The sequence below is a fragment of the Engraulis encrasicolus genome, chromosome 1 (genome assembly GCF_034702125.1).
Source record: "Engraulis encrasicolus isolate BLACKSEA-1 chromosome 1, IST_EnEncr_1.0, whole genome shotgun sequence".
Classification (NCBI taxonomy): Eukaryota; Metazoa; Chordata; class Actinopteri; order Clupeiformes; family Engraulidae; genus Engraulis; species Engraulis encrasicolus.
Genome location: NC_085857.1, coordinates 38,596,888 through 38,624,541, shown reverse-complemented (window position 1 = coordinate 38,624,541; position 27,654 = coordinate 38,596,888). Strand labels below are relative to the sequence as shown.

Sequence of the window (27,654 nt, the reverse complement as noted above, 5' to 3'; positions counted from 1 at the left end):
CTGTCACGTCACGTCGTGACCTCATAGTAAACATGGCGGATCCGGAAGGAGAGTCGCTTGAATCATGGCTGAGTAAGCTACCAAACAAATATTTTGCAATTATAATATTATGAAACGAACACGGATACGTGTACTTGTAGGATCCGAAATACCTGTTGTCACGGACTTTTGAAACCTGTGCTAATGATCATGGGCAATGCGCCGAGGTTAAACTTTGCTGAAGATACGAGCTGAGAACATGCTTGCTCTGTTAACCAGTTAACCTTATTATAAATCGTGTGGGAGGTACTCTTGTGCAGATAAGCCAACGTTATCTAACATGCTTCATGCTGTCTTGATTGTAAAGTCACTTTGTATACTGCCTTCGGCACACAGAAAGCGTTCAGTGGGACCATGGACGATTGTGCCACTGACATGCTAGCTGGCCAGTTGACGTTCAAGTAGCAAGTGACCAACTTACAGAATTTCGATGTGAAACAAACATTGAAAGCTAATTTAGAGTTCGTGTCACCTAGCCACCAAGTTGGTGTTGACTAAAATGAAATATTTAAGCTTCTCTAATCACTCAAAAGGTGTTGGCGACATTCTATGTTCAATGTCCAAGGTGTCATGCACAAACTCAGAATGAATTGTTTTGATGTCACAGACAAGGCCACCAACCCTTCCAACAGGCATGAGGATTGGGAGTACATTATGGGGTTCTGCGATCAAATAAACAAGGAGCTCGAAGGGTAATGACAAATTTTCTCTTGTGTGATTAAGCTGTCAGAAAGATGCATGTCTGTTTTGTGGTATGACTTCAAAGGCATCTGTGAAGCTGTCAGAAAGATATTGGGTGTTTGACAGTGTCCGTTTTTAAACTCTTGAAGTTATCCCAAAAGCCTTAATGTATTACAAAATGCGTACAGTTGAGGGCGATATTATTAGCCTCTGTAGTAAAAAAATTTATATCGGCAAACAAACAACTCAGGTGGTAAGCACTGCAGATTTTATTGTTAACGGCCGGAGAAGTTACTGCGTGGAGACAGGAAGTAATCCACTCAGCAAAGTCTGAAGTCAATACAAAGCCGACCCTATTTAACCATTTCCCTCCCCCACAGTCCATGTCGTCAGCTTCCTCTGCGCATGTGGGGTCCCGCATGGCCGGATGTCCACTGTCCATTGTCTTGTTGTCCAGCATATGCCATTTCACATGTGTTGTTCAGCAGCCACATCAAGTAGATGCACATGTTTCCAATAATGTTGAGTGTCCAGTGACCCATTACAGAAAAGCTTACACACAAGAATATGTCACTATATGGGGACTTCCCCAGCCAAGTCATGAGAATAAAATGAGAATATAATATAAGAAAAGTAGAAGGTTAAGAAAACTCAGATGAAACTAAAATTTCTCCACATTCTTCCCCCTTTGGGAGTTCATACTCACATTATAAAAGTAACTACTGAATACACATTTGACTGGTAATCAAACATTTCTTTCTAAATGTCTTTGGTAACCTACACCAGACCACACACAGCCTAATTGACACCCAGACGAACAACAGACCATTCATGGACAGACACCCAGAAACGCCAGCAGATGAGCGGGACACACCATGTCATATTGCTTGTGCCTGCCCCTTTTAATTTCTCTCCCCTGCCCCTTGGAGAGTGCTACTGTGGTTTAGCTGTGTCCACAGCAACTAGCTGTCCGTTGCATGATTGACAGCCTGGTAGTCCGCATTCATCCACCAACATCCCAAATGTCCACCACAACTAGTCTATCATCCACTAAGCGCCAACTAAGATATATGATGCATTGTCATCACAGAGTATCCATCTGGTCTTCTTAAATTTCAACAAGTACAGAGTGATACTCTCAGGTTGGAGCAAAAACCCAACGGCTCAGTCAAAAAACACTACCCGCCAATGAGCAGTGAAAAATACTGACCAATTTGGACTAATTTGGGCAAAATTCTCCAACGGCCCAGCTAAAGCTGCAACCCGACTTTGTCTGCTGAGAGTAAACTCCAGTTACAAAACAATATGTGGATATGTATATAAAACTAAATAACACATGGTCATGTGTAAAATAAAACATCCTAACTATAGGTATAAGTAATTACTAATGAGTAAAATAATAAGGTAAAACACTCATTCACAACTTTGTGTCATAAAAGAAAAGTCAATTGTTTAACAACAATACTATTTGGCAGTGCATGTATGATATCCATATTCTGAAATATTAAATTACCTCAGGCTAAGAACCAGAATGAAATTTAATTTCTTGAGAAACATTGTCTTCTTCAGCCACCTCTTCACCAGTTGTTGTAGCATGTCCGTGTCTATGCATAGTCAAGTGATAAACATTGGTAAAATGGGACCATAACCTTTATTACATTTTAAGTGACTGGTTCCGTTGCTTGCTGGTAATTGTCATAATGGTGACTGGTGCCATTGTCACAGTTCTCCCTTGCTGAGGCCTAATGCCCCCCTTGGATAATCTGCTAATTTACAACCCAGTCAACAGACAACAGAGGTCATCCAGAGATCGGTCAAGGCCTAGGCCCCTCCATCTAGCCGTAAACTGCACCCAACGCTTTCTGTGGTCAAACTGAGGATGGTCACATGATCAGTGCAGATGGCCCCATGCATAATTTCATTGTCCTTCCTGGTAACTGGCCCATGGTCTTCTCCTCTGCCAGTTGATGAATGGGACATGTCCTCTTCACCCCCTTGTTGCTACTGTGTTCCTCCAGTCCTTAGTTAAGAACACAGGCCTGGATTGTCCTGGATGTTGGGGGGTTGTAATGCTCTCAGAGTTCTGTGGAGACACAAAATAGAGAAAAACCCAGCAGTATCCATTCTTGGGAGAAACATTGTTCTATCTTTGATACCAGTGTAAAACAATTTCGTCTTCACATTAATCACATATTATTCTTTTAGACTTGGCAATTTGGTTTGATGCACAAGAGTGACAAGAGTGTCATCTTTATCTCAATTCAGCCATTTAATCTTTTAAACCTTTTACAGTTGCATATTGTATTACACTGTTATCAACAGCTCAAATTGAGTCAGTCATCTTCACAAGGTTGACAAATACATATATGTTAAAAAACAGTTTAAAATCATTGTTGAATTTAAACATTTGGGAGTGACTTTTGACTCCACACTGAGATGCATAAGAAGAAAACCTGCGTAACATTGTGAAAGTATTCACAATTTCCTAATTGTTGTTGATAAGACCAAGCTTAAGTCTTGCACAAACATCCTTAATTTTACCACTGTGCCATAATAGACATGTATAACTTGCTCAGTTTTGATAACCTCATCCTTTATTCTGATATATGACTCAAGCACAAAATTATTCATAACATTACTTCACCATCTTTAAAAACCTTTATCCAACCCTTCTCTGAACACATTGGCAGAGCCACCAAGGGAAACTGTAGTTTCTCAAGTTGGAGTACTCTCCCACTCATCTAAACAATTTCTCACACAAAGTGAAAATCATTGTAAGTGATCATTATGGTTCGTACATGTGTTTATTACTTTGCATATAGTCCCTGTCCAAGTAAACCAAATAAGCTAAAACTTGAATTATGCTTCATGTATCCCCCATCATTTTCAGAATTTGCAACCTTGTATAATATTCTGGATGAAAAATAACTTTCCTCACACTGAGGAAGGAAAAGACCTCAAACATCTGACTCATATACATTTCTTCATCATTGTGAAAAGACCTTGAACATCTGACTCGTATACATTTCTTCATCATTGTATTATAATCATTTCTCATTTGGATTCTTTGCATGTGTCGAAGTATACCAGAAACCTTTATAGATGTTCTTAGAGCTTACCAATGTTAACCATTTCTAGTTCAATGCTTGATATTTTTGTTTTTAATTCCCATTTTCTTTCGTCCCCTCTACTCCCCCTTTCACGGCTAATGCACCATGCAGCCGTGAAAGACTCTGTCATCTCCTGTTTGAACCCTGGCCTGTCCAGTGGCCTATGGCTCTGGCTTGAGAGCAAGCCCATTCACAACTGCTCTGGTTGTAGGAAGTACGATGTTTGACAGACGCAAATAAGAAAACCTTTGTGTTGTCTAACTCTATCTACAGGGTGACAGGGTTCCTCCAGCTTTCTACAAGCTCAATTCATGACCAATTTAAGACAATTTTAAAACACATTATTGTTCATACAATTTGTGTGCACTCAAGTTGACACCAGTCATATGCGCCAAAGATTGTATATATCTTCTCAAAGACATTCTTGTAGTATTGCCTTGGGTAGCGCTGCACATCATTTGAGGCTCAGACATCCAAGTCAGATTACGTTATTCTTTCCGAATTCTTTAACTCAGTTTTTTGAAGACTCTGTAGGAACCCTGATTTCTTTAATTTTCAATCCCCATTTCTACAGTTGGAAGCCATATAGCCAGGGTATTCATAAGACATACTGGTGTTATATTAGACAACATCTTGTCAAGTCAGTGGGGAGGGTGTTTAGAGTTAGTCTGGGTTAAACAAGAATGGGGATGCAGAGTTAGGATAGGGATTTCAGACAAACAGTTTTCATGCAATAGGATTTGCACCATGCATTCTGGCTCCAACTGTTGAAATGGCTAACATATATTTTAGATTTTGGAAAATCTTTCCTATTTCATATTGTCTCAAATTTCATTCTTTTACCTCATATCTTTTCACTCATTCATACAGAAACAAAGTCAGTCCAAGTCGTTTTCAGTCAGTCAACATTGATTCAAATCTCCTAAAACCAAACCCAAAACCGGCCATATCTTGGGTCACAGATTTAGCAGTGATTGCCGTAATACTTAATGTATCAAGGGTCCAGTATGCCAGAGTAGAGCATGTAATCCAATACATAACTCTGAAGTGACTAAGTTGCAACTGGTTTGAAACATACCCCTATGGGCAAATACCCTTACACAACACCATTGTCTATTCACCATGACCATGTCGCCGATGATGTTACCTGCTCTTTCTTCAGAATCACAATTTCTATAATTTCACCAAATATCACCAGTTCACATGTACTAATCAATGCCAAATAATACATGTAGGTTGTGCTTTTTCTGGTATCCCTAATTAAGGCTTTGACTATGTGTGCTTTTTAAAACTATATCAATGTGCTCTCAAATTCCCTAAATAAAATTACCATATCTTCTAATTTGTAAATTTACTCACATCCTCTAAATGTAATGTTCCAAAAAATGTAAATTATGCCAGGTTGTATTTAACTACAACTTATGTCACGTTACACCATCAATGCTTGCTTTTTGTTCACAAAAAGGCCTTGTGTGTATGTCTATAACCAACCACAGGGAAGTGGCTAGGCCGTCTGCATTGTAGCCTTAGGCTATGATGTGGGTGTGCATCAATGAATGGCTGTGATTACTTTGTGGTCAGTCCTTCAAAGTGACAATGAACATCCTTTACATTATGTGAATGTATGTAAATATGTTTGATATTTTTAATTGATACTATGTCTTCTGCCAGCAAATTTTTCCTCCTTATCCTAGATTTGTAGCTATTGCTGCATACATTTACAGTCTATGTGTGTGAGTTTCGGCTGATAGATTTTCAAAATAGATATGCTTAAAGTTATGTTGCATCTACAGTGAATATGTCGACAGGGCACATCCCTTGTTTCACTGTGTGTATAGCGTGCTGTGTTCACGTGAGCAGTTACTCCTGCTGCTGTTGTAACGGATCACTCATACGTGGTCCTCTATTTACCATACAGTTGCGTGCAATGTGTCCCAATTTTCTGCATCTCCAACACCTAAAAGTATTATTTGAAAATGTTCCATTACCATGCCCCATGTGTGCACTCTTCCCATTTTGCACACTAGATAGATAAAAACTTAAGGCTGCTTCATGGATTTCATTCTGTTTATTCTGGTCTGTTTTTTCCTTGATCCTCTCAAAATTTTCTGCATACTGCAATAGCTCATTGGGAGCTGCAGAACTCCATGTAACCAAATGATTTTTTACATACTCAATTACATCCTTTTCACCTCCTAAAATGAAATATTGTCTGATGAGGGCCTGCTTTTGTTCTGGAGTTGTGTTTACTCCTCCATGCTTAGACACTGCCCGTGACACTCTTCCAAGAAATTCTCTTGCCGTTTCTTTGGATGACTGGGAAATAGACATTTTGGTCCAATCTTCAGTGGCCGTATAAGATGCCCTTAATGCTGTAAACATGTTGTCTAGGGCCTGTTGATATCTGGTCTCCCCATCTAGCTGTGCCATCACAACTGGGGGTCCAGCTTGTGCTGCTATTGCTGGTGCAGTACGCTCTAAATCCATGGGCAAGTGCTGGCGTAGCTGCAACCAGTGTGATGCACATCTTTGAGAAAGCACTACAGCCATTTCTGAAGTTGTTGGTCTGTAAAGATCATCCATACGTCTGATAGCCTCTACAAATGCTGTTATGCCTTCTTCTGGCCTAGGTAATGCTGCAGCGACTGACTTTAACTCATCAGGGAGCCATGCTCTCACAACATTAATTAAATTTCCTTGCGGACCAGGCATTTGGATGATTGGTGCCTGAAACACATATTGCGGGGTATCCCGATAAGAAGGAGGTGGTATCTCACTACTGGTTAGCATATGTGTTGCTGTTGTGTGATCTGTCACCTTGTCTGTGTTAACATAACATGCTTTTTGTTCTTTTTGTTCTTTGGGCTGTCTCCTTTTCTGCTCCCTTTCATTTGCTTCCTTTTCCCATTTTACAAATAATTCTGGTTTAAAATGTGTCTTTTTACCTTCCATCATTGCCCTACATTCTTGTAACCTTCTGATACTTAATGTCCCACTCAAAGGGAATGCTCCCCGTGTCCATCCATGCCACTTACTTATGACTCTCTCATCCACACATTCTGCTCCATACTTTCTATACATATCTTGCAAGCATCCTGGGTTATTGACACCATTTGGGATTTTCAATGATTTGCTTTTGTTTAATCCCATTATTAGTAGTTCTTAATAATATATTGCCTAATTGGCTTAGCCCAAAAGCAGTATTATCAGACACACCATCAGTCTCTTGCCAACATATATAATAAGATTATTATTATTATGATCAATAATTACAATAACATATAGCTTTCATCCACCTTCGTCGTTGTCACACTTTCCTTTTAACCTTCCATTAGTTGAGTTATTCTTTCCAATTTTTTAACAAAAGGCAGAGATCACTAGTCTCCTATATTAAATTACAACAAAAGTTATCCAACCAAAACATTGGGTGAGCACATCTGGAATTAACAGAAATTGCTAAGGAATTAAATTACTCAGGAATTACTCACAAGAATTACTCAGTGCCCTAAACAACTTTTGCCGAGGAATCACTCGTGCCTCCTTAACACCTTCAGTTAAACTCTCCTACCTCAACTTTTCCCAACTTCCTTTCACTTTTCAAGCCAACCACGACATCACAATTTTCCCATTCATACAGTTCGAGAGCTCTTCTCAGGGTAGTCTTAAACCACCCAATCCAGGTCAGCCTCCTTGGACTGCCAAATTTATGGCCAAAGACTTGTTCTTATTTATAGATCTTATATTTCTTCTGATACATAGCAATTTCAGTACAACTGCAGCTTGCTTGCCTCTTTACAAGCTTTGGCTCTCTGATATAATTTCATCAGCAGCATACAATTGTCATAAAACATGCAAACATTTCAGGAGGAATTTAACTCACCGCTGAGTTGCCTGTGGCCGCAGATACTGGGTGGAGTATCAGGGCACACAGGAGAAGTCCTCCAGTGGATGAGTCACAATGGGACTCCGCTTGGCCAGGTCAATTGAAGTCCAGCTGAATGTCCTCTCCTGCGTTACCTGAGATATCCATCCCACTTCTGACACCAAAATGTAGTAAAAAATTTATATCGGCAAACAAACAACTCAGGTGGTAAGCACTGCAGATTTTATTGTTAACGGCCGGAGAAGTTACTGCGTGGAGACAGGAAGTCTTCCACCCAGCAAGGTCTCCAGTGAATACAAAGCCAACCCTATTTAACCATTTCCCTCCCCCACAGTCCATGTCGTCAGCTTCCTCTGCGCATGTGGGGTCCCGCATGGCCGGATGTCCACTGTCCATTGTCTTGTTGTCCAGCATATGCCATTTCATATGTGTTGTTCAGCAGCCACATCAAGTAGATGCACATGTTTCCAATAATGTTGAGTGTCCAGTGACCCATTACAGAAAAGCTTACACACAAGAATATGTCACTATATGGGGACTTCCCCAGCCAAGTCATGAGAATAAAATGAGAATATAATATAAGAAAAGTAGAAGGTTAAGAAAACTCAGATGAAACTAAAATTTCTCCACACCTCCCTCCTGAAATTAGACATTTCTCTTGATTTCTCAGTGAGAATGACCATTATGAACCGCTTCTGTTATTCTGGAAACAAATACACTGATGGAGATAATGTCCAATGAGTTGAATTTCCATTTTTCTATCGTTACAATGAGTTTTAACAAAAAAGGACAAAAATGACAAGGACAAAATTATTAGCCCCCTGATCATTAATAGTCAATATGACGCCTTTTATGAACCAAAACTGACAACAGGCACTTTGATCAGTTGTTACCTAGGTTGTCACATGCCCCACCAGGGATTTTGGCCCATTTCTTCACTGCAAAGTGTTCTAGCTGGTCCAAATTGCATGGATGCTGAGCATAGACATTTCCCACAGACTCTCAGTGGGATTGAGGACTGGACTTTGAGCGGGTCATTCCAGTATCATGGTTTTAGTGTCCTTGAAGAACCTCTGAACTAAGTTAATTTAAATGTTTACTTTGGGTTACAATGTTGTTGGAGGACCCAACAATCCAGATCCAGACCCAGACTCCCTGTGTCTGAGGCTGAATAACAGTCTAAAAACTTGATGCCCCCACCACTATGTGTAACTGTGGAAACTGCTTAGTCTCATTAGACCAAAGAAGCATTGGACACCTGCCTAGATGATTGTTATTGACCTGGCCTCACCTGGAGTTTTTACTTCAAGTAAGACAGCTGTTAGGGCTTGTCATCATATTGGGCTTTGGGGCCATCATCACAGAAGAACCCTTTTACTAAAGGTGGTGCATATCAGTGTTATTGAGCTTTACCTATGGACATTTGAAAGTCAAAAATGAGTTTTGAAAGTCTCTGCTTTCATCTGATGAGATTCAATTGCACCTGCTTTGATTCATGAATTCTGCTTCTGTCAGGTGAAGAAAGGGATAGTCCTTAAAACTTTTTATTATATGGTTGTGACGTCATCTGTCGAATGCTCCATTCATTTCAACGGGGCTCCCCAACGTTCGGACGTCTGTTATTTTTCGATAACGGACGGGTTGGTCTATAACAGACCGCTGTCAATGGCAACAAGACTTTTCACTGCTAAAGCGACTTTTCAACAAGACTCTAATCAGCTGCTGTGATAGACAGCACCCGTTGTCCTGGCTACCGCTGTCAATGGCAACAAGACGTTCACTGCTAAAGCCACTGGCTTGTATACAAGTCAGTGGCTAAAGCGAATGTTTCATATCACTCCGCAGGGGGTCCGGTCTTTTGTCACTCTAATCAGCTGCTGTGATAGACAACACCTGTTGTCCTGGCTAGCCTACCTAGCTGTTGCCTAGCGGTGTTCCACAACGGCACTGTTTTGTTTTGCGCAGCAACAATCTTAACATTAAATAGGTTTAAAGAAATGTCCCCGAATGTGTGAATCATGTAAGTATATCCATATAATAAGCGGGTTAACTTTCGGCGAGTCGGTCGCTTTGTGGAATAGCAGCACTTCAGAGAGAACAAGACCCCTCCGCTCCGCGTCGGGGTCTAAAGATTCTCTCTGTCGTGCTGCTATTCCACGGTAGCGACCTTCTCGCCGAACGTTAACCCTTACATAACATGGTTTCCAAAATTAAACATGGTGGTGGAAGCAGGGCCGGAGCTATAGGGAGGGCGAGCAGGGCATTTGCCCCTGGGCCCAGGGCACTCTTCTATTGGTGGTGGGGGCCCAAGTGTGAACTGGTCAGGACATGTAGGGGGTCCTATAAGTGTTTTGCCCTGGGGCCCTGTGTACAATTGTTCCGCCACTGGGTGGAAGCATCATTCTGTGGCAGCCTCAGCCACAGGAAACCTTGTTTGGGTGTACGGCACCATAAAAACAGAAGATTATGATAGAATGTGGAAGGTGACCATGCAAAAATATGATCATAGAGGAAGCTAAGATCTTCACTGGATCTTTCAATAAGATAATAACCCAAAACTTTCATCCAAAATTGTTCAAATGTTCTTCAAGGTTACTAAAACCATGATCATGTTGTGGTTCAGATCTCAATCCTTTAGATAGTCTTTGAGGAGTGCTGAAAATGAATGTCCATCCTCAACATCCATGCAATTTGGATCAGGTTAACTATTTGCAATGAAAAAATAGGCCAAAATCCCTGGTAGGGTATGTGCCAACATACAGTCCCAGGAAAAAGTTTGTACACCCTTTGAAATTTCTTACATTTCTGTCAAAATTGATCATAAAACATGGTCTGATCTTCCCGGAAATCTCAAGAAGGAACAACCAGAGTCTGCTTTAATTAATTCCACCCAAACATTTACATGTTATCATATTTTTATTGGTCATAAGGCCATAACATTCACAGGAGAGCAGGGCATAAGTAAGTACACCCTTGCATTAAGAAGGTTTTAACCCTCAGTTAGTTGCAATATCATCAACCAGACTTGTCCTGTAGTTGCAGATTAGATTAACAAAACAATCTGTTTGTATCTTGTCTCCCTCTTCTTTAGAGAACTGCCTCTCGTCAGCAGGGTTTGTGGGATGTCTGGAGTGCATAGCTTTCTTGACTTCATGCCATATAATCTCAATTGTTTTTGTCAGGGCTTTGACTGGGCTATTTCAGAATGTGTATTTCATTATTATGAAGCTATTCTAAAGTCGATTTGCTTCTAAAGTATGGGTTGTTGTCACATTTCAGGACCCATACTCTTGTGTGCTTCAACTGTGTGACAGACTTCCTCACGTTTTTTCTGTAAAATATCACAATAAATTTGAGTTCATTGTTCCACTGATAATAGCAAACTGTCAAGGGCCTGAGGCAGCAAGGAAGCCGCATATAATGATGCTCCCGCCACCATACTCAGAAGAGGAGATGTAACCAAGAATAGCTAAAAATGGGATTAATTCTGTCAATCTAAAATGAATGGGGTTTCTGACCAAAAAAATATTGCTGCACCTTTGAGGTTTGCGAAAAAGCATTTATATGCTTCATAGAATTACTGCAAAATATTCTGTAGACCAACGTTGAAACCAAAGTTGAATTGTTCAGGGGAACACACAATGTCATGTTTGGAGGAGAACTGGAGAACCACACCTTCACCAAAACATCATATCCACCTTTGAATATGGTGGCGGGAGCATCATTATATGCGGCTACCTTCCTGCTTCAGGCCCTTTTCAGTTTGCTATTATCAGTGTAACAATGAACTCAGAAGTTTATCGAGATATTTTACAGAAAAAAGTGAGATAGTCTGTTGAAGCACACAAGAGTATGGGTCCTGAAATGTGACAACAACCCATACTTTAGAAGCAAATCGACTTTAGAATGGCTTCATAATAATGAAATACACATTCTGGAATAGCCCAGTCAAAGCCCTGACAAAAAACAATTGAGATTATATGGCATGAAGTGAAGAAAGCTATGCACTCCAGACATCCCACAAACCTTGCTGACGAGAGGCAATTTTCTAAAGAAGAGGGAGACCAGATACATCAAGATTGTTTTGTTAATCTGATCTGCAACTACAGGAAACATCTGGTTGAGGTTATTGTGACTAACTTAGGGTTAACACCTATTGAATGCTAGGGTGTACTTACTTATGCCTTGTTGTCCTGTGAATGTTTACATCTTATGGCCAATGAAAATATGAAAACTTGTAAATGTTGGGGTTGAATTAGTTAAAGCAGACTCTGGTTGTTCCTTCTTGTGATTTCCGGGAAGATCAGACCATGTTTTATGATCAATTTTAACAGAAAGGTAAGAAATTTCAAAGGGTGTACAAACTTTTTCTTGGGACTGTAGTTAACAACTAATCAAAGTGCCTGATGTCAGTTTTGGTTCATAAATGGCACTCTATTGACTATTAATAAGGGGGCTAATAATTTTGTCCTAGCCATTTTTACCCTTTTTTGTTTAAACTCATTGTGAAAATGGAAAAATCCAAATTCAACTCATTGGACATTATCTCCAGAGTATTTGTTTCCAGAACAACAGAAACTATAATGGTAATTCTCACTGAGTAATCAAGAGAGATGTCTAATTTCAGGAGGGGGGCTAATAATATCGTCCTCAACTGTATGTACAAAATGTTTTTAGATGCACGCACAGTGTGTCACGCATGCACGGGCAGTTCATAAGTCACATTTTAGTTTGCTTGTTATTTCTGAACAGTTCTATTGTTATTCTGTTACTGGTGCATTGTTGAGCTGCATTTGAAGTGGGCTATCCGGTGGACCTGTATGACTTACAAGTAAAACTCGTTTTCTACCCCCCCTTTTTTGCAGGCCACAGATCTCTGTACGGTTATTAGGACACAAAATACAGTCACCTCAGGAATGGGAAGCCGTACAAGCATTAACCGTAAGTTTCCAGAAGTCTTGAATAAATTCACAATGAGCAAAACATGTTGTATCGAAACATGCATTGAAACGTTTGTCTACTTTATTACTCCTGTGTTGACTGTTTCAAATCACTTCCTCTTTAGGTTTTGGAGGCTTGCATGAAGAACTGCGGGAAAAGGTTTCATAATGAAGTTGGCAAATTTAGATTTTTAAACGAACTTATAAAAGTGGTGTCTCCTAAGGTAGGTAATTTATTATTATTAAACGGGTTCAGCATCTTGCAATCATTTGTGAATGGCACAGTAATTATTAGCAATGCACTGCTCATTAATTGTTGAATTTATTAAAACAAAATCACAATTCAGTCAAACTAATCGGCTCTGTGTCTTCTCATGTTGTAGTATTTAGGGGACCGAGTATCGCACCAGGTGAAGACGAAAGTTATTGAAATGTTGTACAGCTGGTCTGTGGCCTTGCCGGATGAAGCAAAGATAGCTGAAGCTTACCAAATGCTCAAACGACAAGGTATGTGCTCGCTCGTTTGCACTCACTCACTCACTCACACATACACACACACACACACACACACACACACACACACACACACACACACATACACACACGCACAGCTGCAAGTCGTCCAGCCCCGTCCTCTTGCCTTGATGTCACTGCCTCTCGCTCCTCCATGGAGATAATATAAAGGGTTTTCCTTGCTTTCCCTCCATCCAATATCCTTATGGCAAATGAGAGAATTACCTCTGATTTATGTTTTCGCAAGATATTGAATAAAAACGCCGCTCATCAATGATGTTGAAACTTGCCCGGCCAGAAGCAGAAGGGAAAGACTGGAGAACTAGAATGACTTAGTAGAGTAGAGTAGAATAGAATATTTTTGTTAATCCACAGGGAAATTAAGGTGTCTGACAGCTTACATCAGTACACAAATACTAACAGACCTAATACACATTATTGCCCATTGCAGTGAACATATATCACACACTTGAGTACAGCAGTCAGCCTTACATCAGTACACACACACACACACACACACACACACACACACACACACACACACACACACACACACACACACACACACACACTGGGTAGTCTGTTGCACACACAAAAAAACCTTCTCTCTCTCTCTCTCTCTCTCTCTCTCTCTCTCTCTCTCTCTCTCTCTCTCTCTCTCTCTCTCTCTCTCCAGGGGCCACTTGTGTTGTTTCAGTTTACAATGGCATTACTTAACAATTGTTCTCCTTTGCCAGGTATTGTGACTGTAGATCCCGATGTTCCTGTAGACAGAACCTTGATGCCCTCGCCTCCTGTACGGCCGAAGAACCCAGTGTTTGAGAACGAAGAGAAAAGCAAGGTCAGCCTCCCTCGGCTTTTAATATTCATACACATGAATAAAAGAAGATGGCCATACTTGTAGTGTTTGAATTGCAGGCTAAGTACTGCATGATTTATATTCTCTTGGATTGTGATACAATTATGCGCAGGGCCGGATTAACGCACAGGCTAGATATGGCTGCAGGCTAGGGGCCCCCACTTGCCAGACGCCCCCTGACAAAAATGAAAAATTGCAGAATTATGACAATATGCAATATTGAAAAACTCATCTGTCATGTTGAGTGCAGTTGGTATACATGGTACCCTTAATTCCTAGCTCCCAATTATGGCACTGTCTATGTAAATTTGTCACAAATTTTGCCTTCGGGGGGCAAAGCAGCCTGTAGCCTAGGGGCCCCAGGCCATCTTAATCCGGCCCTGATTGTAAGTTTGGGGAAAGTAGACGTCTTGTGGCTGTGAGGCAAATGTAAGATTGGAGTAAGTACGATGAAAGAGAAAATAAGATGAATGAAATTCTTCACAAACAACAGTAAGATAAGATATTATGAATTAGTATTTTATTTTGTTGTGTGATGTGATGTTGTTTGATTGTGTAGCGTTTAGCTGAGCTCCTGAAGAGTAAGAAGCCTGAAGACCTGCAGGAGGCCAATCGACTCATCAAGAACATGGTGAAAGAGGTAAACACAACTCTCTGCTCTGTCAATTGTCATCTCTTAAAGGGGCACAGTGTAGGATGGTGGCCAGAGTTGGTATTACATCAATGCTGCTCATTGAAACTGTCCTGCCCACTGCCACATTTGATCTGGTCATGAATATCCACTAAAAAATACAATCTTATTTTTTAGTATGACCAAAGTACTGCAGCTTTGCAGCTTAAGTTTGCAGCTAAAGCTGAAGTTTTGCAGCAAAAATGTATATTTTTGATATGATCATTCGAAAGGGTCGACATGGAGAAAATCCTCCTTTTCATGTATGAAAAGTGCAATTTTTCCACGTCATACTGAATACCTCAGTCATCTCGGTAATGGGAGTTGTCACATAAATCTTACACTCTTATCCCATTTTCTGAATTGTCTCGTGTGCAATAGTGTTTCCCGCCATAACTTACCCACCAAACTTGTCTGGTCCTTTTTCCACTATTCAGTTAATTTCTTACGGCCTCAGCCTCCTTCAGAACGTCTGGCTGTGAGACTCAAAATTATCCAAATTGAGAATGGGCAAATTACTGAACTTATCTTTTTTAGATTCAAATTTAAGTTCTATTTGATTTTGTAGCATATGATGTATCAGAAAACTTTGTGTGTATGGATGTGAAAAAACTGCCAAAGTCAGTTTACTGACACCCCCAATCAGCACTTTTTGCAGTTCTGTGGTGTTTGTGAGTTTACACAGCATTTCGAGCCTATTGGATTAAGAAGCAGGAAATAAGTTAGCTATTTTACCACTGAATTTGCCTCCAAAAACACATATATTTTGTCAAACTGGCCAGTCCAAGAACATGGTTGAGTGATAAACCTGGCTAAGTTAACATACAGGAAGTGGTGAACCTGCTAATAAATAGTCCACAGGTATCATTCAGCTGAGGAGACAAGGACTCCAGGCTCTTCTATTAGATTTACCACTACCTCAGCGTTAACTTAACCTGGTTTACTACTTAGCTACGTTCTTGGAATAATCCCCTGGTGCTAAATAATAGTATTTTCTTTGGCGTGAGAAACTTCCTTTTATTTGTGCATGTGCTGTAACTAACTGCCTTATTCCATACAACTCAGGATGAAGCTCGGATGCACAAAGCCTCGAAGCGCACAAACACGCTAGCGGAAGTCAACAACAGCGTGAAGCTCTTGAACGAGATGCTGAGCCACTTCAGTCAAGAGGAGTCATCTCAGGCTGACAAAGAGCTCATCAAGGCAAGTCCTCCACAACACAACACCCAGCACAGCACAGCAGCAGTGTTGCCAGATTGGGCGGTTTCCCGTGGGCTGCTTAGAATGGTCGTATGCGGGTAAAAATGACATTTTAGCAGAAAAAAACGCCCAATTTTTGGCTATAGAAATCAGTAGAATTGGGGGGGATTTAGTGCTTCCATCCAGGTTTTGAGCATTTTTTTTGCTGGAAATCATCAGCCTCATCTGGCAACCCTGCACAGCAGCCAGCACAGCAGCACCATTCAGTCACATCAAAGTCAAAGGCAGCGCTGTTGTCAGTTTCTTCACATGTACTAGATCAGTGGTTCTCAACCTTTTTTGAACAAACGCCCCCTGGACCTCATCTTAAGCGTCCCAAAGCCCTAAGCCTTCACCTCATTATATGCCTGAAAATGCCTCCCTTAGTATTAAAAAAAAGAACTTCAATAATGCCATAATGACACATAATGACAGTAAGCACCGCTCGTTCGGTGGTAGAATGTTTGTAAACCTCACTCCCGAAGTTTCGCACAGATATGATGGCGACGCAGCTGTCGGCCTTGACCATGGATGGGGAACCTATGGACCGGGGGAGGTTTACGGTCCATGAGGCCGACTTATCCGGCCCTCGAGATAAATTAATAATGTTATGTCATGTTTCACATGAAATATGACATGTTTTGTAAAGCAATCTTAGAAATTGCATGTGCAATACAATGAAGTTATATTTCTAGGGGGACCTAGTGATGGTGGGGTCTGTTGTAAAGGTGTATATCTTCAATATCGGCCTAAAGTGCAGGGGGAAATCCTGGTTTGTGTTCATAGCACGGGCCTTGGAGGACTTTATCAAATTTGAAGCGGCCCATCGAATGAAAAAGATTCCTCACCCCTGGCCTAGACCTTTAGGTCAGTGGTTTTGCGTCTGTGCTCCCATGTCGAAGGGTTGTTGTGAGGTTGCGGGTTCGAGGTACGGGAACAGGGTGGCGGACTATGCAGGATGACCTCTGTAATACACCAAAGGTCACCGTCTTGTTTCTCTGATTGTTTCCAACAGCTACTGTATCAGCAACTGTAATTATTGCCATCTAATAATTGTGTGAATGGACGTGTTCCTGTTTTTGCATCAGGAGCTACATGATGAGTGTGACAAACTAAGGAATGAAGTATTCAAACTAGCAACGGAAACAGAAGACAACGACAACTGCTTAGGTACTGTGCCATAATTGCACTTGACACGATTTTGCGATTACACTTTACTTGATTCCAGCGTCATACTTTACAGTATCATAATGGTGTCAAAACAGTGTCATGACACAGACATGGACAAGTCTTATGTCAGTCAGATGTGGTGTCAATGTCATAAACATTTTATGGTCATGAAAAGTTTACATTGTTAGGGCTGTCTTTACCATATTCGAATGTCACTTAATGACATGAAAGTCATGAAATGTTTGACATTGACATAATGTTTATTACACATACATGACTGTGTTACGACATTGTTATGACATGCGTACAGGGTTCTAATTTAGCACCAGCCAACCGGCCAAATGCTGGTGAAATGTCAGTTTGGCTGGTAGAAAAGTCTAACTTATTATCCACTGACCCATTAGTGAGTGTGCATTTGGGTTGTAAGATTAACATCTACTAGTCATTTTGGCTGGTCATGAAAAAAGTTAATTTAGAGCCCTGCATACGTATGACGCCGGCGTCAAGTAAAGTGTTTTGCTTATGTCTTAACCGAGCATACTTGTGCTTCAACAGTGTCCTTCCACAGAATGTAATTCAACTCATCCTTCATGCTTATACTTTTTTTATTCTACATTTTCCCAAAACAGGTGAAATTCTGCAGGCCAGTGATGATCTTTCACGTGTCATCAACTCGTATAAAGAGATGGTGGAAGGGCAGACGCCTAACGGCAATACCCCTGGATCATCGACGTCAGAGCGTGAGTTTGAATAGCCTCCTATTAATCATTCAAAAAGGATTTGTATTGCTCACTGTCATACTCAAGCATCAATCAATGTACTTAAGATTGGTATGAAAAAGAGAATAAATTGCAAAGTAATATTGAGTGTAGAACTCACTTCTAAACTTCTATACCAGCCCATTCACTTCAAACAATGGACTATACCTATTATTGTACTTCAAAGAGTGGGCCTTTCCCAGACTATTTGATGCATGACTTCAGGGAGGACGTGGTATTATATGGACAGCTGGTGTGTATGTGCGTGCGCGTGTGCGCGTGTGCACGCGTGCGTGCGTGCGTGCGTGCGTGCAAGTGCATGTCCTACTTCAAAAGTCTGTATAATTGCGTCAATGCAGCATGTCCAGTAAATGTCTCAGATGTCAGGCATTTAGCATACAGTCCCAAGAAAAAGTTTGTACACCCTTTGAAATTTCTTACATTTCAGTCAAAATTGATCATAAAACATGGTCTGATCTTCCCGGAAATCTCAAGAAGGAACAATCAGAGTCTGCTTTAACTAATTCCACACAAACATTTACATGTTATCATATTTTTATTGCCCATAAGGCTATAACATGCACAGGACAGCAAGGCATAAGTAAGTACACCCTTGCATTAAATAGGTTTTAACCCTAAGTTAGTTGCAATATCCTCAACCAGACTTGTCCTGTAGTTGCAGATCAGATTAACAAAACAATCTGGATGTATCTTGTCTCCGTCTTCTTTAGAGAACTGCCTCTCGTCAGCAAGGTTTCTGGGATGTCTGGATTGCATAGCTTTATTGACTTCATGCCATATAATCTCAATTGTTTTTAGTCAGGGCTTTGACTGGACTATTCCAGAATGTGTATTTCATTGTTATGAAGCCATTCTAATGTCGATTTGCTTCTAAAGTATGGGTTGTTGTCACATTTCAGCACCCATCCTCTTATGTGCTTCAACTGTGTGACAGACTTCCTCACGTTTTTTTCTGTAAAATATCACAATAAACTTGAGTTCATTGCTCCACTGATAATAGCAAACTGACAAGGGCCTGAGGCAGCAAGGTAGCCGCATATAATGATGCCCCCGCCACCATACTCAGAAGTGGAGATGTAACCAAGGATAACTAAACATGGGGTTCATTCTGCCAATCTAAAATTAATGGGGTTTCTGTCCAAAAAATATTGCGCTTTTTTGAGGTTCGCGAAAAAGCATTGATATGCTTCATAAAATTAGTGCTAAATATTCTGCAGACCAATGTTGAAACCAAAGTTGAATTTTTCAGGGGAACATATAGTATCATGTTTGGAGGAGAACTGGAGAACCACACCTTCATCAAAACATCATCTCCACCTTTGAGTATGGTGGCGGGAGCATCATTATATGCGGCTACCTTGGTGCCTCAGGCCCTTGTCAGTTTGCTATTATCAGTGGAACAATGAACTCAGAAGTTTATTGAGATATTCAGTTGAGGCACACAAGAGGATGGGTGCTGAAATGGGACAACAACCCATATTTTAGAGGCAGTTGACTTTTGAATTGCTTCATAACAATGAAATACACATTCTGGAATAGCCCAGTCAAAGCTCTGACAAAAAACATTTGAGATGATATGTCATGAAGTCAAGAAAGCTATTCACTCCAGATATCCCAGAAACCTTGATGACGAGAGGCAGTTTCCTAAAGAAGAGGGAGTCAAGATACATCCAGATTGTTTTGTTAATCTGATCTGCAACTACAGGAAACATCTGGTTGAGGTTATTGCGACAAACTTAGGGTTAAAACCTATTGAATGCAAGGGTGTACTTTCTTATGCCTTTCTGTCCTGTGAATGTTTACATCTTATGGCCAATGAAAATATGTAAACTTGTAAATGTTTGGGTTGAATTAGTTAAAGCAGACTCTGGTTGTTCCTTCTTGTGATTTCCGGGAAGATCAGACCATGCTTTATGACCAATTTTGACAGAAATGTAAGAAATTTCAAAGGGTGTACAAACTTTTTCCTGGGACTGTATCTGCTAAATATATATTTGTTATTATGAAAGTAAATCAAACATGATGTGCCTTTTGATAATCTAGAATCCCCACCCTGAAGAGCATCAAGACAATGACTTTCACCCATATAGCACTCCAAAAAAAGTTTTTTTGGGGGGGGCTTTTTTGCCTTTATTATTACAGGACAGTGTGAGAGTAGAAAGGAAATGATTGAGAGAGAGAGATGGGGCGGGGCCGGGAAATGACCCCGTCCGTACTCAAACCGCGGTCCCCGTGGGCAATGTAAGCCCAAACGTGAACACAGCGCCCCCCCCCCCCCCAAAAAAATACCTAGGATTTTAATATCATGCTTATACCTTTTCTCTTGCCCACAGGAACGACAGGCTGCAGTTCAGAGATTCTGATCGACCTGGCTGGCTTAGATCTTCAGAGTCCAACACCAGTGGAACCAGCACCACCAGCAGAATCATCCGCTCCTCCCCCCTCGTGTCCTTCAAACGGGCTTCCCCCGGACCTGCTCATGCCGTCTTCCGCCTCTGCCTCTTTCCCTCCCCTGTTCAGCCCTCTGGCTGAACCACAGGCTGGCTTGGTCGCTGAGGTCCAGTCTGGTCCAAGCCCTCCAAACGTCCAGCTCCAGCCATCCACCTCCTTCTCCTTACTAGATGAAGAACTGCTCTCCTTAGGTACGTGTGGTGACACTCAGACCTTGTGAGATTGTGCCATGATTGTATTCGTTTTGCACGCTCTGTCCAAGATGTATGTTTTGGCTAGGGATGATCTGGTAGTAGCTTTTTTTTATTCTGGTACATTTATTGTACCTGAGTTTTCCCATATCACTTGATGCCCAATACTGATCTAACATCACCACTGGACAGCATCTTCATGACTTCATGCATCACAACCTTCAAGGCATGAAGGTCTTACTACTATTTCACACATAGACAAGCAAATAAAAGCAATAAAATGTTGGGGCAAATTTATCAGTTAGGAATACACAAACATGTCTGCTTTAGCCATGTTATTGTGTTTGTGTACAGTATTTCATTGTTTGTGTAGGACTAGTACCAGACCCCACACCTAAAACTAATGGCATTCTCTGTTATAACCTGTGATCAAGATTCAGCCCATAGATATGGGTTATGACGGCATACCTTTACTGGACCTGCACTTTAGACTGCGCCTCTGGCTCAGACACACCTGTTTCTGGGCTTGACATTGGCACCTGCCACACGGCCAAAAAAAATGGATAAAGCTTGGCCATGGCTAGTTACAATTTTAGTCTCCCTAGCCACTTTGGCTGGTAAGCTATTCTTGGGTATGAAATATCTCAGTAGCATACATCCTGTTTTTGTACCTTGTATTATATTTAGGTTCAAGAAATATCATACCAATTCTTGTTGTCTGCTAAACTGTAGGTATTTTCATTTACACTATGCACTGATCGTCTTGTTTTAGGTAAAGAAAATATGTTACAAAATACTGACAACAAAGCTGTGGTTAGTAGAAAGGCTGAATGGCTAGTGACTCTGGAAAACCACTAGCCACTGTGGCTGGTGACGAAAAAGTGAGAAACAAGTTAATGTCAAGTCCTGAACTGTTTACTTCTCTGTTACAGGCCTTGGTGATCCAGGGAGTGGCCTCATCACTCAAACTGAGACAAAGCCAAAGGACAGTGACATGAATAGCAATCAGTGGACAGTCCCACAGGTACAATGCTCTTATCTGGATGAACAGCTCAGCCAAACAGCAGATGAACTAGTCACCTATAACCCCTCCATCTATTTTGTTGTTCTGCTAGTCGACAAATGAAACCCATGACGCACAAATTTGACAATGTTCCTGTCCCAAGAAAGAAGCTTTCACAGGTTTCAAATACAGATTCAGTGAAATGGCTGGAACAATATACTGTTTTTTTTATTTTATTTATTTTTTTATAACTCAGCATGTCTTGTGAATTTTATGCTTAAAAAAGTAATGGCATTCTAATCAGGGCAATTTTCCCAAGGAGTTGGTTACAGTATTTTGATTGTTTTTGCAATTAGCAACTGGTTAGTTTAACAACCGGATTTGTTTTGGTTCATTAAAACCAACTGTTGTTGTTGGGAATCCCATTTCAATTGTTGTATTGTTGTACTGTATCTGTAGCAAATTCAATTTGCGGCCACTAGGGGCATCTTGATTTCTAGGCTACTGTATGTGTGGTCTTTTCAAATGTCTTTCAGGAGCCCGATTCCTTGCTGGACCTGTTGGGAAGTTCTCCGCCGTTAGACCCAGTGCTCCCCGTGAAGCCCTGTGACTCTACCTCAGCCAAAGGTCCCGTCCTCTCTTTCCCAGAACCCCCTGCAGCGGTTCCCTTCCCCTTCCCAAGCGCCGCTCAGTCCGTGTCCGCCTCCCTCAACCAAGGCTTGCAGGATCTCGCCATGCTTGATCTGGGAAACTCGAACAGGTGCATGTCATGTTAGGCTCTGTCTTGAGGGTGACCAAACCTTACAATATAGTTTTTGTTGAAATATTGTAGGTATATGTATGCCCTCAATGCACTCAAAAATAGGTTATTTGGAGGTTGGGGTGTGCACATCCACAAAACACTTATCCAGGTACCAGACAAAAGTGGTTGACATAGTGTGATGAAGTGGCCTGCACACTGGGAATGAGCTCCAAAAATATAAACTTTATTTCTTTATACAAACAGCAATGTTTCGATCCACCAGTGGGATCTTCATGTTACACAACATTAATCAGAGAGTTGAAATCATATTGTAATTGTTCTGTTTGAATCATACTACTTCAACCTTCCCACTTTTTTTACTTGATAGTCATGTGTTTGATATAAAATCTCGTGGTACTAATACGAGTACTGATCATCTAAATCAGGGGTGTGAAACTCATTTCAGTTCAGGGGCCACGATTTCGGTTCATAATATATCAGACATCTCTGCTTCAAATTGGAATCCTATAGCAGGTTGTCAGTCATGTCAAAGTGGATGTCAGCGATTGCATCAGGAGCATTGACTGGAAATGGTGAGCAAAAAACAAACAAATTCGCTCTCAACTATTGAAACCCTGAAATCTGAGACACCTGCAGCATCTTTAGTTTATGATGGGCTAAAGTCATTGATTGTAGATACAATCAATTGCTAGAGTTTATGATGGGCTAATTAATAATGGGATTTACTTTTTTGACATTCTTTAGTTTTTCTGTCTGTCTGTGTGTTGTATGTTATCTCAATATTCACAACTTTATACTTCATGTTTTGTGTTTTGCAGTCTAGCTGGTCTCGCCACCTCAGGGTCTCCGTTTGGGATGGAGCTGGGAGAGGCGGCTGCTGCTGCCGTCCCTGACTTGTGCTCCCTGCCCACCCTCATCCCTGCCCCTGCCCCTGCCTCAGCCCCTTCTCCCACCCCTGCGCTGAGCTCCATGCCTGCTTCTCTCAGCTCCCTGGACACCCTCATCCCTGCCCCTGCCCCCACCACCGCCCTTGCCCCTGCCCCCACCCCGGCCCCCTGCCCTGCCCCTGCCCCTGCACTGAGCTCCATGCCCGCTTCTCTCGCCACCTCCATGCCCGCCTCTCTGGCCACCTCCATGCCGGCTTCTCTGTCCACCTCCTTCGTTAAGAGCCAAGCCGTGGGTGTGCCTCCGGAGAGCCCCCTGTTCCGCTCCTTGTCACCCCTCATCTCCACCAGCCAGGACAGTCCGGCCAGGGTCTCGGAGATCTCCCTGGCTAATGTATTCGTTCCTCTGGACTCTATCAAACCCAGTAAGTCACCAATAATGTGTGTCACTCAATCAATCAACTAATCAATTGAAATGTTTTTTTAAAACTTGTAAACATGTGCAGATCTTTACTCGCATAACTCACAGTGATGGCAAGCTTGAGCTCAAAAGCTACCATTTAGTACCACATACTGTATTTTAGATCTTGTGAGTAACTTAGCATCATACAGGTGACATACATCCATCTACAATTAGTTGTGCCAGTTATACAGAAATCAATGATGGGAGCATATATGTGGTGATAAGTTCTGTAGGTTCTAAGTTCTAAGTCCTAATTCTGTAAGTAATGTTGATATTGTTGATAGACCCAAATATTGTCTGTGTGATTGTTGCCCTTTGGGGTGAAGGAAATGTAAATACAAGCACCAGACGCTGTGCATTGTAAATAGTAGCCAACCGATATTTTGGTGAGCTAATGCCATGCTCAGCTGTCACTTCCAGCTAGGGCACAGTGCATAGTGCTCAAATTTTTCCACGACACTATGCACTAAAGATCTCAGTGCACTGTGTGCAGCACTGTACACTGACTGTCAGTGCACTGACACAAGTGCGTGATTTGAGACATAGCCAGTCAAGTCAAGTCAAGTCAAGTAGGTTTTATTGTCAATTTCTTTACATGCACTGGTCATACAAAGAATTTGAAATTACATTTCTGAGTGTATGTCTGTCCACTTCTCTCCAGGTAAAGCGTGCCCGGTGACGGCCTATGACAAGGACGGCGTTCGCGTCCTCCTGCACTTTGCCAGCGAGTCGCCCCCCGGCCGACCCGACGTCCTGGTCATTGTGGTGTCCATGCTGAACACAGCGCCCCTGCCTGTCAAGAGTGTGGTACTACAGGCAGCAGTGCCTAAGGTAGAGAGGACAGACTGTCCTTCTGAGCCTTGAAAAAAATGTTTTTTTATTGCTGATTTGCTTGTACATTAACACTTACTTCATATTGAAATTATGTTATTTTTAATGGTTTTGCATTGACATGTCATTGCACTAGAATATCAAGGAGGAAATGTTTGTTTTTATTAATTTCATCAAAAAAAGCTTAACTTATTTATTAAGATATAAATAAGTCAAGCTTTTATATGGCAATTTTCAGACTCTCAGAAAAGTACAAATAGTGTGTCAAGCAAATGAAGTTGGTAAATAAATGCCGTAATGCAATGCACAGTTTACAGTCTATTCTGCTGCATGCATCAACTTTACCTGTTACAATTTCACACCGTTTACATGTATATGGATGTTTTTGGTTTCGGCCTTTCGTTTGCATATAAACTAAGTTGTTGAATGCACGTTTCATAACTCTGGTTTAAAAAAACATCCCATCTAGGGGGCTGTGACACAGCTATCACAATGGCGTTTTTATTTTTTTATCTTATCGTTATTAAACATGAACAGATAAAAAACACATGCACATATTAAAATATCCGCATACAGTGTGTGTAACTAGCACCTGATTTGCAATGTTAATCCTGCTTGTCCCCTGCTCCGCTCCGCTCCGCTCTCTCTGCTCCTCAGTCCATGAAGCTGAAGCTGCAGCCGCCCTCTGGCACGGAGCTGGCCCCCTTCAACCCCATCCTGCCCCCCGGAGCCATCACACAGGTCATGCTGCTGGCCAACCCTCTTAAGGTAACCCACGGCCAGGGCGGGGGTGTGTTTCTCAAAAGCGTAGTTACTAGCCAGTTAGCAACTTGTGTAGTTGCTAATGGGAAATTACATGGCAACCAACAAAGTAGCTAACATAGTTAGCAACTATGGTTTCGAGAAATGCACCCCTGAACAGACAGGAGTTGCCTTGTTGGCCACTGGGGGAGTATTCCAAGAGCATGCTTAAGTGATAAACCTGGCTAGATTTAACCTGCATGGAGTGATAAATCTGGTAATAGATAGCCCTCGGCTGTTATTTAGTTACGACAATAAGGGCTCCAGGCTTCTGTATTAGATGATTTACCACGACCTCAAGGTTAACTTAACCTGGATTACTGCTGAGCCAGGTTCTTGGTATACTCCGCTGGACTTCTTTTTAGGCTCTTTTCCACTGTCGGTCTTCTGATAGGAATACAGCGCGACTCGGCCACCACTTTTTGCTTTTCGATTGAGCTGTGTTGTGCCCAATCGAAAAGCAAAAAGTGGCAGCCTAGTCACGCTGTGTCGAGCTGTAGGCCTACCAGAGAACCGACAGTGGAAAAGACCCTTTCGTTTATTTGTATATATTTTTTTAATCACCGACATAACAGCTGAATGATAAAAGTAACAAGGTATGTGAAAGACATTTTTGCATCTTTTTTTTTACACAATCCACGTAAAGTGCATTCATTATGAAAATAAGACAAAAAACACTTTAGTAAAATTAACATATTAAACAGAAAATGTTAAAATTCTGCATGGAGTGGGCTATTATGCAAAAAAATGAAATGTCTACATGAATTATGTTTTGTGTATGTTGCAGGAGAAGGTGAGGATGCGCTACAAGCTGACGTTCACCCTGGGAGACCAGCCGCACACGGAGGTGGGAGAGGTCGACCAGTTTCCACCAGCCGAGAAGTGGGGCAGCCTATAACCTTACTCTACCGCCCCCAACCCCATTCCCATTCCCATCCCAGAGTCAGCAGCAGAGTGTTACCAAAGAGGGTTGATTAGAGAAAGATACTTCAGGCTTGAACTTCCGGAATCCATGTGACATCAGGTGAACGCCCCCTTAGGAGACCTTCGGTTAGGAGAACTTAGGAATCATGCGGTTGAGAATAAATGAAGTCCCCTAAGCGCTGTAGATGGCGGTAGTGCACATCTTGTGCAAGCCACCACCAACCATCACAAAAAAGAGAAGAAGAAGGAGGGGACAACGCCCCTTAAAAGACCAAACTTGAGCGCACGCTTTTGCATTGTGTGGGCGGAGTCTTTAATCTACCCTCTTTGGTGTTACTGTAACTCAGATGTCTGATGAAGAGCAATCGGCCCTCCTATGGCCACGTCGCATGGAGGGGGGAAACCTTCCCTGTTATGTCTATGAATGTCTCATGATCCTCCTAGACCATTAAGTGCTGAAAGCAACAACACAACAAGCAAACGTCATCGTGGTCCTCATGTGGCGTCCATCTTCAGGTGTCACCTCTAGAGGTCTTAGGGCTCATTCTATTGAAACTCGATTGTCGGTGGACCCGAGTTCGTCCTCCCGACATCCGTTGTAAATGTGTTCTATTGCAGACATCCGTTGTAAATGTGTTCTATTGCAGCAGGTGGAGACAATACAAATGTCTGAATAAACTAATGTTTAGCGAACTCGGAGTACACCGACTTTCGACAACCGAGTTTCAAAAGAATGCACCATTATGCTTTCTTTTATTTAAGTTAAGTTCATCAGACATGTGTGGCCTGTCACACACACACACACACACACACACACACACACACACACACACACACACACACACACACACACACACACACACACACACACACACACACACACACCTTGCATTTGGTATGCAGAGACAATGAACACTTCATCGTGGTGAAACAGATGACCTAGGCTCCACATTGCTGCTGTGAGTGAAAGCCCTTTTTTCCCAGAGGGAGCGTATGGCGTGTCATTAGATCTTGTGGCAAGGAACTGTGGGTTCTTGCATCCGTTAAGCTGGGCTGTTACATGTTCACTCATAACATTGAAGAAGGGGTGCCCAAAGAGGTGTTTAAGTGATAACCCTGGTGTATTTAGCCCAATTGTACTATTATATAAGCCCAGTTGGAGAAAAACCATGAGCTTCATTTTCTGAAGTTAACAAATGCCAGTGGTCTGTGCTTGTGTCTTCTTTGAGGCATCTGGGTTAAATACACCATGTTCGTCACTTACATTTAACTCTCCTTAGTGTAAGCCCTCCTAATGTTGTGATGTTCACCGCGTACGTGAAGGAGCGAAAATGATCAAACTCCAGCTGATCGTATTGATGCAGCACACATGCGGACTGACAAATGACAACACATTCGGGCAAGAAATTTGGTTTGTGTGCATGTTCGCTGCGTCAGCTAGCTTGATCTGCTTTCACTGT

At 41.7% G+C, this 27,654-nt stretch overlaps 1 protein-coding gene across 1 annotated transcript; it reads left to right on the top strand.

Annotated features, from left to right (window-relative positions):
• Positions 1 to 8: 8 nt before the first annotated feature.
• On the top strand, positions 9 to 26,904 carry gga3a (golgi associated, gamma adaptin ear containing, ARF binding protein 3a). The gene is made up of 17 exons (XM_063201785.1): positions 9 to 72; positions 647 to 731; positions 12,579 to 12,654; positions 12,779 to 12,877; positions 13,037 to 13,160; positions 13,904 to 14,007; positions 14,585 to 14,665; positions 15,761 to 15,898; positions 17,023 to 17,104; positions 17,734 to 17,844; positions 20,217 to 20,525; positions 21,458 to 21,549; positions 22,065 to 22,288; positions 23,110 to 23,600; positions 24,300 to 24,469; positions 25,127 to 25,237; positions 26,058 to 26,904. Exons 1-17 carry the CDS (start codon positions 33 to 35, stop codon positions 26,166 to 26,168), a joined length of 2,448 nt encoding a protein of 815 aa, XP_063057855.1. The 5' UTR covers positions 9 to 32; the 3' UTR covers positions 26,169 to 26,904.
• The last annotated feature ends 750 nt before the right edge of the window (positions 26,905 to 27,654 follow it).

What these genes read in the sequence shown, in the direction of transcription:
- gga3a (XM_063201785.1), top strand. Translation starts at nt 33, where the DNA reads ATGGCGGATCCGGAAGGAGAGTCGCTTGAATCATGGCTGA. An exon ending in GTCGCTTGAATCATGGCTGA is followed by an intron (nt 73 to 646) that starts GTAAGCTACCAA and finishes TTGATGTCACAG; the next exon opens with ACAAGGCCACCAACCCTTCC. An exon ending in TACAGGCAGCAGTGCCTAAG is followed by an intron (nt 24,470 to 25,126) that starts GTAGAGAGGACA and finishes TCTGCTCCTCAG; the next exon opens with TCCATGAAGCTGAAGCTGCA.